At 41.1% G+C, this 17,893-nt stretch overlaps 3 protein-coding genes across 4 annotated transcripts in view; 2 read left to right on the top strand and 1 right to left on the bottom strand.

Annotated features, from left to right (window-relative positions):
* Positions 1-11,782, top strand: part of LOC118429436 (speract receptor-like) — a 38,822-nt gene extending 27,040 nt beyond the window's left edge. The window contains exons 25-26 of the mRNA XM_035839922.1: positions 9,607-9,780; positions 10,302-11,782. Of these exons, the coding sequence (XP_035695815.1) occupies positions 9,607-9,780; positions 10,302-10,439 (312 nt within the window). The 3' untranslated portion in view covers positions 10,440-11,782. The remainder of the gene's footprint in view (positions 1-9,606; positions 9,781-10,301) is intronic.
* Positions 11,783-12,696: 914 nt separating this feature from the next.
* Positions 12,697-13,859, bottom strand: LOC118428732. Its single transcript, XM_035838906.1, has 2 exons — positions 13,462-13,859; positions 12,697-13,300 (listed from the first exon to the last, which is right to left on the bottom strand). Exons 1-2 carry the CDS (start codon positions 13,826-13,828, stop codon positions 12,918-12,920), a joined length of 750 nt encoding a protein of 249 aa, XP_035694799.1. The 5' UTR covers positions 13,829-13,859; the 3' UTR covers positions 12,697-12,917.
* Positions 13,860-13,865: 6 nt separating this feature from the next.
* The window catches only part of LOC118428730 (netrin-1-like), a 41,353-nt gene continuing 37,325 nt past the window's right edge, over positions 13,866-17,893 (top strand). The window contains exon 1 of one of the 2 annotated variants that reach the window (XM_035838897.1): positions 13,866-14,001. The gene's annotated coding sequence lies outside the window, so the exon portion shown is untranslated. The remainder of the gene's footprint in view (positions 14,002-17,893) is intronic. The other variant, XM_035838899.1, reaches the window with a different exon arrangement.

The raw sequence follows: 17,893 nt of genomic DNA, 5'->3' as shown, positions 1-17,893 counted from the left end.
GTTAGCCTTTACCGCTTCGTAAGTAGAATTTCAAGATTTTTTTTTGTATTTCTATCTCGTAGTTTACAATCGACCGTGCACACGTCGCTGTACTTTTGTTGTTGTGTTCGTAAAGAATTACTTTTACATCCATAGAAAAAATAATGAGTTACACAATGTGCGTGTGATAACTTTTTAGTTAGGGGATCAAGATTCAGGGATCAAGATCAAGTCCATTTTGAAATTTTGCCATTTGCAGTTAGATATATTTTTTCTATTGTCAGCATCTCTTTAAGTTACAATCCTGAATTGTCGAATATTCTTCCGATTTAGTCAGTGTAACTACTGTCCTCGGCCTGCATAAAGCTGTATGTATACAGCTCCCGAGTCTCTTCTCTCCTCTTTGCAATTATGTAATTGCAAAGAGGAGAGAAGAGACTCGGGAGCTGTATTACGGCTGGATACCAGAGCTGGATACCAGGCAAACTGACCAGCGGCAGGGCACGGCAGATGTACCGCCGATGACTACCCTCCCAGGGGACGAGTTTGCGGTCGTGTCTGAGGCCGTTAATCCGCCAATTTCCCGCCCGCCAATCCAGCCGTGCCTTGATTATACACATCCATCTTCATTCCTCCTGAGAGTGGGTCAGGGGACCGACAGGCGCGCTGATTAGCGTGATGGTTGTCAGGAGAACGGCCGCAGAGCAAAAAAAGAAATATTCAACCAAACCGAAAGAATCACTCTGTTTAGAGAAGCCACAAAGACTTATCCCAACTTCTCCACATTCACAGACGAACGGAAAGCCCCTTTTCTCTTGAAATCGCAGTACCCACAAATTGCAGAAAAGGTGGGGCTTTTCGTCTCCCTCTGCTTAAAAAAGAAGTCACCTGAAAATAGCCAACACTAGTATCAGAGTTGAATATTGTTTATAACTCTTCATTGCCACTTGTATACCCCCTATGTTTATACCATGTACTTGCAATTAGCCCTCGGGCATGAACTTCCAAATGAACTTCTTAGAATAACCAAGTGTACACATGTTTTCGCGCAACTCTGCTTAGGATACTCGCAAAATACGACTTCATATTGCGTATACGGATATTGTATTCGCTAAAATTGCACTCGCTCTACGTATTCGGTAAAACTGCACTGTATTCGGGGAAATGGCACATAACGTGTTCCGCAAAATTGTATAGCTGTACATGTACGTATTCGTTCATAATGGCATTGTAAATATTCATGAAATTGTACTGTACTTTTGCGGTAAATTTGGTAAAATATATCTAATTCATAAACCAGTATAATACTCGATTCAGTTAATAATAAAGTAAATACTTGGGTCTGGGAAACAATTAAGGTTGAACTTAAATTAAAGATAACTTGCACCGCATACACACACCCCGGGGCAGTATATTAAGCGACCACTGAATAACCCCAAGGCCCAAATCTGTTTAGTACTTAAAATGTCATAGTCACAGATAAAGACGTATATTTTGTATGTTTTGTATGTTTCTTGTCTTTCAAGAGTCATGCGTATCCTATTTGAAAACTTAGCTGTCTTGCCACGATGAACCGTGCATACTTGTCCAAGGTTGCCTATAGCAACTTTAACTTTTATTTAATTAAGGGTCAGTGCTGCTTATGTTAAGGGTCAATGCTGCAATCTCCTCGTACTACTGCGTGTGTGATATTGGTGTCGTGATCCCAAATGTGCGTCACGGGTAAGAAACAATACCTTTTAATGTCACTCTATCTTCCTATAGAGTCTAACCAATGGAAATACCAGTGGCAGGAGATCTAGAGCTGACGTAACCTCCAAGCAGATGTAAGGATATGGCCCAGTGCTTTCGGCCTGTTTTAATTTAAGCAACATTAAGCCTTTCTTTTGGAAAATGGAAAGAAAAAGAAACTAGAGTTCGGCGACCTCATACCTCCATGAAAATTTAGAGCTTTCATAAATTTCATGCAATTGACTAACACATTAACATAATTTATGCATGGTGTTGTTCATCATTGACTAACGTACACATGTCACAATTATAAAATTCCCATTATTGATCATACAGCGGTTTTGCAATTTTTACATAAATTATGTAAATAAGTTCCTCATTACCATATTTGGTATCTGCTTATATTCTACCTATCATAATTAACATGTGTTACATTTATTGAAGTCCAGTTATTGAAAAAAATGGAATTATACAATTTCCTCATTAATTATGCAAATTAAGCTCTCATTTGCATAACATGTATATCATTATGAACATCTTTGCCTAAGGTACCTGCATGCCTAATATGATGCCAATCCGTCCATCCTTTCTGCAGTTATCCTCATTGGAATGTCTTGACAAAAACGCCCCTGCAGTTCCACAATTAAATGTTAGGGGGCTGAAACTTGCCCCACTTTGTCATGACACTGAAAGCTATCTACCACTCAAATGTCAAGACCATATCACGTCAGGGACAAGAGATACATAGAAAAAACTGCTATGATAGAATATTCTCATTAATTATGCAAATGTAATATAATTTTGCATAATTAGTATTTCATTTTGTACAACATTGTCTGAGGTACCTACATACCAAAAATCATGAAAATCCGCTGTTCCCTTCTTGAGTTATCGTCTTCAGAAGTTTTTGACAAAAATGCCCCTGCTATCCCAAAACTAGACGCTAGGGAGCCCAAACTTATGTCACTTATTCCTGAGCGCAAGAGCTATCTAACACCCAACACCCAAATTGGGACCATAGCTTGGTCAGAACACGAGATAGCAAAACCGGAAGTTGCGCTGCAGTACCAAGGGAAGCCGCTAGGGGGCCCAAAATCTAATCACTTCCAGCTTTCATCACACCCTACCAACACACCAAGTATGAAACCAATCCATTTAGCCGTTCTTGAGTTATCTTGTTGACAGACAGACAGACAGACAGACACACAAACGCAGGGTAAAATATAACCTCCATGACATTTCATGGAGGTAATAAAAATAGAAATTAAAACGAAAACGCCTAAAAACGAGAAACCAGTCAGAGCCTAACCTCTGCTTGGGGATCGGGAGTAGTTTTGAGCACGTTTCAAATTCTAATTTTTTTTCGCAAAAAAGCCGATTGGGAAAATGTACTTGAAAACTAGTACTACTAAAGTAGGTAATATATGGGATGTATGTTACAAACAGCTTTGCAACAAGTGAAATGTTAGAAACAGGTTTACACCGGTTAGAAACAGGTTTAAACCGGTTAGAAACAGGTTTAAACCGGTTAGAAACAGGTTTAAACCGGTTAGAAACAGGTTTAAACTGGCCAAGCTTACGCCGGTTAGAAACAGGTTTACAACGTACGGTTGGAAACCTGTTTGTGCCGTTTAGAAACAGATTTACACAGGTTAGCAACAAGTTCAAGTTGGTTATGATTTAGAAACACGCCGTTTGAAAACAGATTTGCATCGGTTAGAAACAGGTTAACAAGGTTTAAAACAGGTTTGCTATGGTTTAGAAACATGCTTATACTGGTTAGAAACAGTTTTACACCGGTTTTGTAAGTAAAACAGGTTTGCACCGGTTAGAAGCAGGTTTGCACCGGTTTAGAAGTAGGTTTTGCACCGTTTATTAACAGGTTTGCAATGGTTAGAAACAGGTTAGCAAGGTTTAGAGATAGATTTGCACCGTTTCAGAACAGGTTAACAAGGTTTACAAACAGGTTTACACCAGTTAGAAACAGGTTTACACCGGTTAGAAACAATTTTACACCGGTTAGAAACAGGTTTATACCAGTTTTGTACATACAACAGGTTCACAATCGTTATTACGGCAGTCCTTCCCGGCGTGGCAGAGGTTTCCCGCCCGTGTGTATCAGCGCTGGCGATTCCCCCGGAGATTACTGTGATCTAGGGTATCGCTATGTGATGTTTACACCATTCCTGACGGGGAAGGAATTCTTTCTCGTGCCAACCTCCTGACTCTGGTCAACTGACGACTGCGGCCCGCGCACCGCTGGCGCCGCCGGGGCTGGACAGGGAGGGGGGGCGACACGCCCCGCGATGATTAATCGGGCTCAGATCAACGCTCTCGCCCGTCCCCCGACCTCTTACAACCTTACAACTAAATAGGAAACCTTGTCTGGGGATCTCTCTCTCTCCCCCAACTTTCTGCTCAAACAGAACCACTAATACTCGTGTTCAGGTCGTTTCAGGACGAAATCACTTCATGTCCTCAAAAACTCTCGTCTAATGACCTTTTTTCTCACTCCTACTCTAAGCGTTATCTTTTGGCTTATGCTTGTCGGGTTAAAGACCTTGAGTGTTGAGTTTGTCCACCAGGAGTTAATTGGACCCGCGTGTACTGCTTAGCCACCTGCTAATTTTATGGCTAAAGCATTCGTTCAACTGTCGGTTAGGTAAAGAAGTTATTTCTGGTAAATTGTGTCGTTCTCTTCTTCGCAAGCTCCTAAGAGAACAAAGTTTTCCGTCTATTCACAGACAAGTACACACACCGTTAGGGTGGTGAGCTCACCGCACTCGCTCACCGTCGCAAAGTAAAGAAGTTATTTCTGGGAGATTTGATATATCGTAGAAGGCTACTACTACATTAAAAGCTGTGAGAGAAAAGAAAGAATACCAAAATATGCTTACAACATGACAAAGTATATATATCGCGTTTCTAAAGAGATTTTTTTTAAATCTCATTAATCAGTATAACGTCGACGTCGGTTAACCTTTATTCGAAGTGTACCTATATTCGTTGCTGTATAAATCAGACTATTGAGTGGATGTATCATCGGCATTATCGCCAATACCTCCTGAATGGTTAACTTCAGAGTGTTCATAACAAACTTGAGCTTGTATAGACTTCTTTGAATATTCTACGAATGCAATAAACATTATTTATACCCATTGTTAGTATCTAAAGTTCTAAACTAAAATAAGGGCACGTCATATTCTATTTTGATAATATACGAGGCCAAAACAGTTATCGTTGTTTATTATCCCTCGCATGAAATGGCGCCAATTCCAAATACAGAAGTGTGGTCATGCGCAATAAGGTTGTTACGTAAAAGAATTTTGATGGCGTCAAAGATCAAACAATAAAAGTAATAATTTTGAGGCTCTACTAGCTTGTCTAGGCATGTAGACAGCCTGATAGCGTGAATAACGTTACAGTTACGTACGAGTGTTGTAAAAAAAAACGCAAAACGTTTTAGTTTTACTAGCTTTGCCAAGAAGGTTATGTTTTCGATAGCGTTTGTATGTATGTGTATGTATATGTGTGTGTGTGTGTGTGTGTGTGTACGTGTGTGTGTATGTATGTTGATGAACTATAGAAGGCCTGGATGGATTGTGTACTGATATTTGGTATGTGGATAGGTCTTGATTAAACCCTCAAATGGTTAGATTTTGGGCCCCCTATCGGCTTGTTATGGTACTACAGTGGAACCTCCGGTTTGTACATCTCGTTAGTAAATAGTTTAAGAAGATCACAGTAAGTATAGAAGTACAAGTAATAAGCTCCTAGATCCTTTGGCCCTTTACATTTTATTCTATGTTTTCTAAAATTCATAATGTTATGAAGGTTCTTGCACATGTTTGTGCTGTAACTATATTTCTCCTATAATCAGTCAAAAGAAAAAAAAAGCATTTTCCTGTCGAACCGAGCCACATGACCGTGGTGGGCGGGCGTGCCATGCGTTCTTCCCGCTGACCACTGACACCGTCACGCGGTGACAAACGGTTTTTTATGTTGTCTATTTCTATCCGCCCTGTCGGTCAAGTACCTATATGTGGGGGCCTGCCAACCACACTGCGCTTGTGAAACATTATTCTAAGTCGTAAAACAGCTATGTTTAGACACGCAGTATATTGTACAAGTCTTAGCATCAACCAGGCTTCATAGGTCACTGGAAAGATGATAGAAATTGCAATTACAGACCCATAATATTCCGAACGAGTTAGCTGACCGAGAGTATAGTTTGCTAACTCGTTGGCATGTTATCTGTTTATATTTGTCTAATGTCTTTTATTTTTCCAATGACCTGTGGAGCCTGGTAGAGGCATACGGATCTCATACGGACTTGAATATATACGCACGTGTGAACCCACCTATAGGCCCTTAGGACGCGTCTATACGTTTACGCCAAGTAGTGCACACTTTCTTTAAGTTACCCTTCCGCTACGGGTCGGCAAAGGGTTCAAAAGGCGCACTCATTAGAAATCCGTACTAAATGTTGCCAAAACGCACGTAAAAGCTGAGACTGATAAGGAGCCTTACATCTGCTTGGTTAGTCGTGTCATAATTTCATCACGTTCAATCACTCTTATCATATATTCCATAGATAACAATGTGTAAGGAAAAGTGCCCCATTCATGTTTCATTTAAAAATACGACTCTAACCCTTACCACCAATACCAGATTCGCTCTCCAAAATGTGCTCGTGTTTTCATCTCAAAACTGCAAGTTAACCGGCGAAATTACAGTATCCGGAAAGCTCCGGCTGACAAGAAAACGTTACCACCATCCCCACAACGCACACAATATCTGCTCGGAGATTATTTACGGCATACCCTGGCACTCGCGGCGTTCATTGATAAATTTTCCTTCACCTTGATATCGTTGTCGTGGGAGGAAGACCGTCCTACTATCGTCTGTCTGTAGGTGGTACCTTTCATGTCTAAGAATCCGAAGTCTCAGACCAGCTCCTGTTTCATCTAACTCTGGCACAGAACAAGGTCGAACATAATCTTAATTCAGACCATCTCAGTCGGAATGCCTGAATCAACGCGGAAAAGATCTTATCTTCCGTGTCAATTTGATGGATGCGTTCACCCGGCCAAGTCCATGTCAATCTGCCAACTTATTTTAAGACCCCATTAAAGGATCGTGAGAAGATACATCGGGGATTTCTTAAACAAAGGGACCTGGTCACCACGTTCGTCGCGCGACTGTCGTGCAATCGTAAACTTGTACTCGCTAGGTACTCGTTAATATGTCGTAGAAAATTCAGATGTCGTGTTACCGAAAAAGCTGTTTTAGATCCTTGTCAGCAGTTGGCTCTGTCACAGCCTGCTTGAAAATTCTGAAAATCTGACTGACCACGAGGAATTGTATCGTGTCGTAAGGTAACTTGCATAGTCGTAGCAACTCGTATGAGGAAGGACGTTTCCAAATTGTCAAAAAATCACGATAGCAGTACACCCCGTTCCAACTTCGACATTCTATTCGACAGAGAAACGGCTCTCTCAGACGACTCATATTATCGCCAAAGAACACATACATATGGATTATACAATGAAATAATTTAATGTGTATATATTTCTATTGTGTGACGTTCCAAACATAATTGATAGATTTACGTTTACTATTATTACTGTATTCCTAATCTAAACTGCTAATATAGTTTTGTCTAAAACAAGTGAATGTTGACATAGTTGCACTGCAATATAATACCACCACTATCCAACCAAAAATGATTTTCATATCGTTGCTATTAATGGTATTTTGCTACAAAACATAATTAATGTGGTAATCGGTCGAGGACGGATGCATTTAGTACTGCACCTAATCCATATATTGTTATCATTCTATATCTACCTACATGGAACAAATTATTTACACTTAATTCGTTCATTTATTCATTCATTCATTCTCATTTTTTTCATTCATTCATTCATTCATTCACTCAGTTTAATACCTCTGAGACAAAATTGCAATTTCAGCGAAGTAAGTGGTTTCTATCAGTTACTGTAATGTCCAACGTAACAGGTGGCACAGCTTAGTCCCACCACGTTTACTCAAGCGTTGTCTTTTATGTCTACTCGTCTGTTCGACTGATAATAGTTCTTGACTCTCTCCAAGTCTCTCTGATAAACTGAAGAGATCTTCGTTAACCTTCTATCATCAAAGTGAGGAGTTAGTTCAGGGGGTTCCGTCTGATTTCCTTTTCATACCTCTTTGATTACACCTTTGTTGATTGAGAACTTGTCTGTATACTCTAACCAGTCACGTTAGGACCGTCAGGAGTGGATTTACAAGCGGGGTGAGTTGGAATTGTGTCAGACAAGTCGTTCTGGATGCGCAGTCTAATGTTACAAAAGAATTAACCGGCACTTTGGAAAGGCTGGCGTGGTGACATGGTAGTTGTACACTTGTAAGCCGAGTAGGGATATTTTTAATTTGCATATTTTCACACGGCTTCAGTTGATCCAATATCTAAAATTAGAATTAATTTTTTTTTATTCAACCTCACGTAACTTTTTGGTCGTGAGTTTGATTCCAGCCGAGTCATACCAAATGGTACATGTATACACGTTACTTTTTCTGCTTAGAACTCAATCATTTGAGAAAGGGTATGGTAGTTGAACACACACCACTGCAAGTAGACTAGTCCTCTACTGTAATGATTGTACAAACTTGTGTGGCCTAAGGGCTATTGAAAGGGAGATGGGCACCGCCCTATGTACCGTCTGGTGCGGGAAGGACCATTTTAACTTTTAGCTTATCTTAAACTTTTAACTTTTAGGTAATATGATATGATATGATGGTTTATTGCGCAACAATTGCATCAGTGACAATGTATGGCAATGTACAGACAACAAGGGTTACATTCTAATACTACACGCATACGTTATATTACAACACTTCCAGTTACTACAATGCTAGTGGACTGGCGAAGGCAATAAGTTTCAATTTGAAATTCGTACAGCTTTATACATTCCTTTATGTTTTGGCGGTTGAAGCAACTCTGATCTTTGTCACATGAAGTTATTTGGCTACCGATCCCTTACAATTCTGTCGCTATGGTCTCAGGTCTGTCTCTTTCGCTAATAAACTGGCGTACTTTCAAACACAAGTTGTGGCTCTTCTCTCATGGAGTTCTTTTCAGAGCACGATTTAGCGGATATTTCATCTATCACTGCCGGGCTCCAGTTGTCTGTTGTGTTAGGTTGGAATTCCTGGCGATCAGCGAGCCGGAGGAATAGGAAATTGTAGCGTCTGAGGTGAAGAATAATCAGTGACCTGCATCTAACACCGAGGGGTGAAATAAACCAATATCTTAACAAGATACAGTTGTCGTATGTCTTAGGGGTGGGGGTGGTGGGGGTCAACGTTTGATAGGTCAATGATGCCTGGATGAATATCAAAATAGTTTAAGATAATAAGCCAAAATATGTAATTCCCAATGATGTTGAATACGAACGGTTGTACGTACGAGCACAGTGTACATAGGCATGCATAAGATCAATGTATCCATTCCGGTAGGGTCAGATGTCGTGCGGTAAGTTCACGACAAGTCGGAACAGTCGTAGGATTGTCGTGGATTTGATGGCAAAACGTTGTCCAAAATAATGACCGTAGAATGTCCAGAACTTGAGATGTCGAAACCAGAAGTTATACTGCAGTACCTAAAAAGGCAGACAGGGGGCCCAAAATTTAGTCAATTCATTAGCAGGACAAGACCTAATAACATGCGGAATTTCATGACAATCTATTCATAGCTTCGTGATTTATGCTGCTATACCACAAACATGCAGACATACAAATGCTATTATAAGTATTACCTTTGTGGCGAAGGTAGTTCTACTGCTTTGTTGGATGTACATCAGTGTGTAACGTTAACTCGACCTATTCCATGTCCAGGGAAAGGGGGAGTTGGTGACCTACTGGTTGTTAGGAGAGGACAAGAGTGGTCGGCACAACCTGCCCCCTCCGCCCCCCTCCCCATGTCCCCGCTCACCCTACCACCCCACATCCAACAACCTGAAGGCGATCTCACGGAAACTCTCGCCTCTTATGGTCAACAACTTTACACAGGTGGGTGTCATGATAACTGTACAGGTATAACGTGTGTAACGTAGCGGTACCCATTACCGTGCGGTACCCATTATCGTCCACATGCGCAATTCGTCATCATAGACTCAGTATAGATACATGCTTGTTTGACATTAAACAGACGGAGAAAAAGTTATAGACCATACATTTTTTTGATAAATGTCGTTTTCAATAAATTGATGATGGTGCCTGTACACTAGACGTGGGTTATATTTTTCATTCATGTCAAAGAGGATACCTTCGGTTAAGTTTGAAACCCTATACTATTCCCATTCAACAACAAGGGAATACAGACACAAAGTGCACTTGAATTAAATGTTTATTCATAGATAGCTCTGAGAAAAGTAAGTTTCACAACCTACCTTCGATAAATGGAAAAACATGGATTCTGGTCAAGTTTAGATTATCTACTAGTATATTCTCGTTGCTTGTCTAATGTTAAACATATTTGGTCACTGTGCTACTTTTTCATATCCATCCTTAACCTTCATTTGTTTTTACAGAACGATTTGAACAAAAGCTACAGGCCTGTCAAACGGACAGCTCAACGGAGGAACAGCGCGCCGCCAGCTGCGAACATGGGCCGCCGGGCCAGCTATCATGTCCCGTCACGGCATGACCTTGACATCTTAGAACTGTAGGAACAGCAAACCACAATAGCTGACGGAATAGCTAGCACGTGCTATCACGGTCTGATCATCTTAGAACTGCAGGTACAGTACAACTTGGGCTGACGGAACAGCTAGTGTGTGCTATCACGGCCTGATCATGTTAGAACTGTAGGTACAGTACAACTTGGGCTGCCGGAACAGCTAGTGTGTGCTATCACAGCCTGATCATCTTAGAACTGTAGGTACAGTACAACTTGGGCTGCCGGGACAGCTAGCTCGTACTGTCACAGCATGATCTTCACATCTTAGAACTGTAGGAACAGCAAACCACAATAGCTGACGGAATAGCTAGCACGTGCTGTCACGGCCTGTCCTCGACATCTTAGAACTGTAAGAACAGCACAGCCTTGGGCTGTCGGAATAGCTAGCACGTACTGTTACGGCCTGGACTCCACATCTTAGAACTGTATGAACAGCACAACATTGGCTGTTACAGCTGTTACAGCCCTAGCCTGGCCTCTACGGAACTGTTGGAACAGCACAACCAATATTCGACGGGAAAGCTAGCCGCTGTCACGGACTGGCCTTGGCATCGTAGATCATTGAGGATAGCATAGCCTTCACAGCCTTGGGCTGTACTGTCAAGGCGTGGCAACGACATCATAGAACTGTTAGAACACCTGGCTAGATAACAGGTACTGTCACTGTCCAAGTGGCCTCGACATCTGAGAACTACAGGGAACAGCACATCTTTGGAGCTGTCGGGATAGCTAGCACGTAATCATAGCCTGCCCTGCGGACATCCTTTAGCTATAAGGATAGCAGAACCATGGGATACTGGGTTAGCCAGCACGTGCAGGCCGCGACATTATAGAACTATACGGACAGCACAACCTTGGTTCACAAGACCAACTATCGTGGCACGTACTATAACGTGCTGAACATCTTAGAACTGTACAGTACAACCATGGGCCACCAGGACAGCAAGCACATACTGTCACGGCCTGACCACATTATATCATAGAACAATATTAGCATATCTGTCACCAAGATGAAAGCTACACATAGTGTTGTTGGAATCATAAAAAAGATAAAACGTATATAGCAAAGTAAGCAAACAAGGTGAATGTTGTCATAAAAGGGTCTACATTAGCAATAGCATTAGTGGCTGTATCCACAATTTGAACGTACGACATGTAAATAATGTAAAGGGTGATTTTGTGTCATTTTGTCTTGTCAGAAATACAGCAAAGAATTGGTATCCGATTCTTTAACATAAGGAAATCACTCAATCAGAATGTCCCCTCCCAAAGGGTGTATTTCTGTAAGGGTCTTATCAAAGTTGTGCCAATCTTTATAGTTTGATTGCCTTTGATACCATTGTACGAATGAAAACAATATAATACATGTATAATTTCATAGAGCAGTGAAACAAGAATGTGAAAAGCTCTGACTTAACTACTATGATATCGAGATGAGAACGATTCAAAACCTTTTTAAAAGAGGAAAGAACTAGAAAGAAAAGAAAGATATAGTATCAAAATCTTTATTTTGGGTAGTCTGTAGTGGAATACTAGAATGTTACATTGTTGTTTAGTACATACATATAAAAATGAAATGTTAAACTTAGGAATGACTGTATGAAGTGCAAATGTTATATATCGTCATATATTTGTTGATACGAATGGTGAATAGCGTAAAATTATCTATATGTGGGGTACTTGGACATATACTAATAAATACAAGTACTGATAAAAGTATAATTAGTTGTGTTTTGCTGAAGCCTATGCACGTTACTTTGACTTGCACAAAGATTAAATCAACTGGAATTTTGTCGGGCACTAGTAGATAGAGTAATGCCATCAGCTCTTTAATGACCTACATATTTCAAGGTTATTTGGTTAGTCGTCTTTCCCTCAAAAGCAAAACAGGTGGTGTTGATTCTCATTTATATTTGTCGTGAAATTAGTCATACAATATTCCGTGTGAGAGAGCGAAGAAAACAACCAAACGTTTTTGTCATCCTCTTCAGTTATCTACTGAATAGGTTGTCTTTATTACACAATGACGAAACACATACTTCTGATCTATTACAGGGTACAAGGAATGATATTATGCCCTTTCTAGCTATATAGAAGCTCTATAGAAGTCAAGTTTCAAACTATAAAACACTTTGGTCCTCAATTGTCTAGTTTAGTCCAGCGTTATCTTACAACATCGTGTTAGCTTGTGTGTGGTCGTGAGCGTAACGTATAGGTACTAGGTTCGCGTAGACTCGAACTGAATCGCCTTCGAACATTGAAGTGATGACGCTTTTAAAAACGTCTCTCTACAAGATACTATTTCCATATTTTTAATTGTTTGTCAAAATATATTGTTATTACCATTTTTCCATTCTTACGACGAATACTGTCCTTATATCTTTTAAGTCTGCTAAAAACGCGTTAGCTTCTAGGAGGAATACCTCCCCTTAATGTTTTAGTACACAGTTAACGCTATCGTTGATTGTTAAATATATAAACATAAACGCTCCTTCTTGTACGTGGATGTCGGCGGCATCCCATCACAAAACAACTCCTTTACGGACAGAAATTTTCCCCTCTCGCTATCAGGCGGAGCGAAGCTGCAGCTAACTAGCCGAGGAAACTTTGAAAAGTGCCGCCTCGGGGGTTCGTTTACTTGTTGGTGTTGGACATTTTCCACCTGGATTTGGGGAGCCATCTTACCTGTAGTCTCTGTAAACTTCTCTGGTCGTGCAGGGAGCGAGCGGGTATGATTTAGCGGTCTCGCCAGCGAGGTGCTCCGATGTGTCCACTTGTGTCTGGTCCTTACGTGGCTGTGGTGTCTCCTTGTCGGTCGGGTTTCAGTCGGACAGGTCTTCGGGACGTTTCCTGTGCGGGTAGGAAATGAATACTCAGTCGGAGCCTCGCGCAGTGACCCAAGATAGCCCTCTTTGATGGAAAGGGTGGTAAGGAAAGTAGGTGTTTATTTAATCTTCCCGGGAACCGCTGCTTCAGAAAACATGGAAGTAAATGTGAGCTGCTTCACTCACGGTCAATGACAAGTACGTGCAGTCGGGCCGAGATTCTCTCTCCGTGCGGACAGTTGAGAAGGAGGCGGTCAACGGGAGGACATCGCCGTTTGGACGGTCGCGCTCTCTCTGGCGACCCGGGCCTGGCTGGATGACCACATCCACAAACATCCCACCCACCCCCTTCTAGAGGAAGCGTTGAATTTGCTGGCGAGTCGCGACGTCTACTGAGAGGAAAGTTGTCCTGTTTATCTTGTAAATCAATCTCACATGAGCTGTTTGCGCGAGGTGAAGGGTTTTTCCATCGCGGGCAGTCGGAGACCTTAAGGAACACGTAATAAGTTACAGTACCTTCGTAGCACACGCGACTACGGACAACAGGTACCATCCCTAAGGTCCCAAAATTGGCGGAGGGGCCATAAACGGTCAGCAGGGTGCAGTCCACTGGTCATTCCGACTAAAGTTAGCAGCCCAAGCTATATTTAGTCTTTGGTCAGGGACACTACTAGTGGCGGAGCGAACGATTGAACGGATTTTTTCTCATGGAAACTCGGCGTCGAGGTAAGCCCCATTCACATTTTTCAAACATGTATATCACATACTAGTTGACGTAGGTACAAAATGTATTTTAGAAACGATGAAAAAATACGGAAGTAGCGGTTATCCAAAGGATACTTAAACTACAGACGACATGAAAAATGGCGTCATCGTACGGCGTGTGGCAGTAGTGGGGCTTATAATTCCATAGCGGTATCATATCATATTGTCTGGCCGCAACCCTAGCGCGCTACACCTCTTAAAAATATGTATTGCCTTTCTTCAATAAAGTCTTGGTGCGCGGCTGTATGTTAACATTGGTGGCGCGGGTTGTTGACCTACCTAATTTGAACTATTTTGACTTTTGTGGTCCGCAGTGTTTGGAAGACTCCGGGGTTTCTCGCACTTGCCCCCGCTCCCTGTCGGGCAGCTATGCGGAGGCTGGCTCAGTGCGAGCGGCATGGCCTAGGGAAGGCCGCGCGGGCAGTTCAAAGATGGCGACAGTGTCACAGAAACTGTTATTCTATGAAAGTCCGCTCCACAGACGCATGTTGAGCAAAAGACCGGTAAAAATACATTCGGATTTCCCCGTCTCCAGTTAGATTCAGACCAATAAAGGATCAAATAGAACTCTCATTACAATAGTTGCATTGCGTCAAAGCCGGACTCTTTTAAGTTAGCATAAAAGAACGTCTATGTTGGTTAAACAAATTATTTTAGTCCACGATTTCGCTAGTTCACAAGAAAAATGCGACGTACTAAATTTTCAGTTCTTCCTTCAACCTTCGTCAGTTGTGACTGACCCATACACGTGCCAACCTGTTTTTGCCGCGTAGAAAACTAGAGTTTTTAACTTCCGAAGCAATGAGTTCAGTTAACTCACTTATTTCTAAGTCACATGTATCTTAAAATCTATTTGTTAAGTTTACGTTCAAACGACAAAGGAATGCGTATAATCAGAATGCTTTACTGTATGTACAGAGATCATTTTAAATAGTAGGTATTATTACTACGTTTCATAGAGGCGAGCAATTCGGTTGAAACCGATCGTACTAAAAACTAAATATATTTTTTAAAGAGTCTACAATAGATAACATCATATAGAACGGGGCTTTCCTATGGATAGATAATGGTCAGAACATAAGCATTAGTCAATTTCATAAGCATTATTCTATCCAACTACATCTTCGACACTGTATTCGCGTGACTTTTTCTGTTGGATCAAATATGTGCAGAAACGACGCTATCGTCTTGTACTACTACATGTTACTCCATAAGAGGACAGAAATGGCGCTTGGGCCTAACTGTGTGGGGGTCTAACTAAGAAGAAAAATCGTCCATGCAAAACCGAAAGCTGGAAGACTTCTTTCATTTCTTCATGTTGGAAGCTTAGCCAATTAGTTTCGGGCAAGACTAGCCAAGCTGTTTGTTTCTTTTCAAAGTCTGAGGTGTCAAGTAGAAATGTCTCGAAGTACGTCATTAATCGCATCCATACGTCAGAAGAATTTTTCTTCTAATTTGAAATTTAACCGCATCTATACGTTAGAGCGATTTTTTCTTCTAATTTGAAATTTAGAACTGCCGAGTATGAATGTCATGACGTAGGCTTTCAGCAAGAACTACGTCAGGACAAAAATTGGGAAACATTTCGTATTCATAACTAAAAAAGATATTTCAAAAACCTACTATACAAAAGGATACTTAGCATAAGATGACGTTATATTTTTTAACAGTCTGGTAGAATATGTAATGATCAGAACTTATGTACTGTTATCTATACCTTCCTTTTATGCTCCTGTCACACATATATGGCCATGAGATCTGAAGCTAGAATTGGATTCAAGGCTTCTCCCAACCCAGCACTGAAATGGGTTAGGGCGAGGAGGTTATAGGCGAGTAGTATTCTCCTTGGTTGAGGAGTGGTATATAGGAAAGTCGTAGGAAAGTCCTGAGTGTGTATCAGGGGCTTAACTCGTCCAATAGCGTTCATGATCGATATAAAAACAAGTTCAGCTGGTTCAAAACTGTGTTATGATAATGGTCCTGTCATGACAGATGTGTTTAACTATTCGGTATGTAAGATTATCTTTGGTTCGTGTGTCTATAAAGATTCTATAAATACATTAGTCTGTCTAGGCCAGATATAGTTCTTGTGTGTAGGAATAGGATGTTTGAAGTTCAGCTAATGTTGACGACATGGGGGCCGTGTGTGTTGTTGTTGTTCTAGGGTCCTGTATGTACAGGGTTGTCACAACAATGTATGAGGGAACTCAACTTCAAATATATGCCATAACCTATGCGTATGACCTACCACTTATACGTATTATGCATTACTTAAAGAAAATCATTTGGAGGTCATTATCTGTAAAACAATCTCAGAGGAAAATTAACTCATCAGTAAAAGAAACTTTCTTGGAATTACTATGACCAAAAATACCAATAGAAAATATGCATATTAAGTTTTGTATTACAATGTATGTTCTCCGTCGGAATTCTTGCGCTTTCACAGAGCATATATATTCATGTGATGAAAATTTGTTAACGGGCAAAATATTTCATCCATCGGTTTTCGTTCTACACCGATTCCCATCGTTGATAAGACCTTGACATTCAAATTTTAAAAAGTTGACTACGCAACCCACCGCATCCAAACGAAAACAACTGTACGATTAATCAAGGTTTGTAAGAAATTTAGACGTTTCAAACAACAATTTTTGTACATTGTATTATGGACAGATGTCTAACCTTCATCGACGAATAGCTTTACATCATAGAAACCACAGAATTCTTGACAACAGTGTCTCCTCCTGCCAACTAGAGAATGTTGGCGGGAGTATCGAGTTCTGGTCCCAGCACGGTGGAATGTTTGTTGACGGTTTGACAGAGACCCGGAGTCGGTGTTTGTAGTTTGGTGGGATCTATTTAGGAAGGATTTTGAAATCTACCCCATCCAATCGGCGTTGGGGACGGTTCTCATTGGGGAAAAGGAAGTCGTTATTGTTAGGAGAGTAGCTATTTCGGCAATCATAATACACACTGTATATTCTCTTCGGTCGATGTTCCGCAATGCAAAAATATTTTGACAGTTGTTCTTTTCCTTTATTTTCCAATTTGCCGTCATTAGTTTTCTACAAACCCCATTCATTTTAATGAATTTATTACCCAATATAAAATCCGTGGCCACCGTGATGATAATGAAATTGTGTACAATGCCAGATATGCCATCGTAATGACTCAGTTCTGAAATAGTAACAATTCATCTCCAAGCAGATTTTAGGGAGTCTAAAGAATCACGTTTTCGTAGCTGCTTTTATCTATGTCCAACGTTGGGAAGCAAGGCTAAAACGTAACGTCTAACGATTAGCATTGTCAAATATCCTCTTGAAGTTGAACTATAGACCCAGACGCGAGTGTGTGCCTAAAACCTACCACTTCTGCAATTATACCACAGCGTACTTCGCTGAAATATACTTTTTATCTGTGAAACATCCCCCTATAGTCCCCCTCCCAGCCTAGCGTTATCAGCCAAGTTACAGCTGAGTACTGATGGTGTGATGAGTCAATTACAGGCGGTTATCAGAGCCCGCCCTGGTATGCCGGGCTCGCCGCCCACCCACCCCTACAGGGGGCCCGGATCGACTGACCATCTCCGGCCCGGATTCTGGACACAGTACCGCTGGTCACTGATATAGATATCTCTTCTCGCTCTCCTTCTTCCTCCGTTGATAAATTGAAGCGTAACGCGATGCATTTTTTCGGCAGCTCACAGTGTCTTCTTCTTCTTCATTGTTACGTGCTATTGACCCTATACTACGTGATCCTTCGTCATTAAGATGAGGACTGTACGTACGGCACGCTAAAATCACATCGAGAATGATCCCTACTATTTTCAGTAAGTGTGGTGTTTTTTTACTAT

This window comes from Branchiostoma floridae, chromosome 13, assembly GCF_000003815.2.
Source record: "Branchiostoma floridae strain S238N-H82 chromosome 13, Bfl_VNyyK, whole genome shotgun sequence".
NCBI classification, from domain to species: domain Eukaryota; kingdom Metazoa; phylum Chordata; class Leptocardii; order Amphioxiformes; family Branchiostomatidae; genus Branchiostoma; species Branchiostoma floridae.
This window is presented reverse-complemented; position numbering and strand designations above follow the sequence as displayed.

Coding starts and splice junctions, on each gene's coding strand:
- LOC118428732 (XM_035838906.1), bottom strand. CDS start 13,828: ATGGTACCTGTTGTCCGTAGTCGCGTGTGCTACGAAGGTACTGTAACT. Junction 13,301..13,461: donor GCACGTACTTGTCATTGACC/GTGAGTGAAGCA, acceptor CTACCCGCACAG/GAAACGTCCCGAAGACCTGT.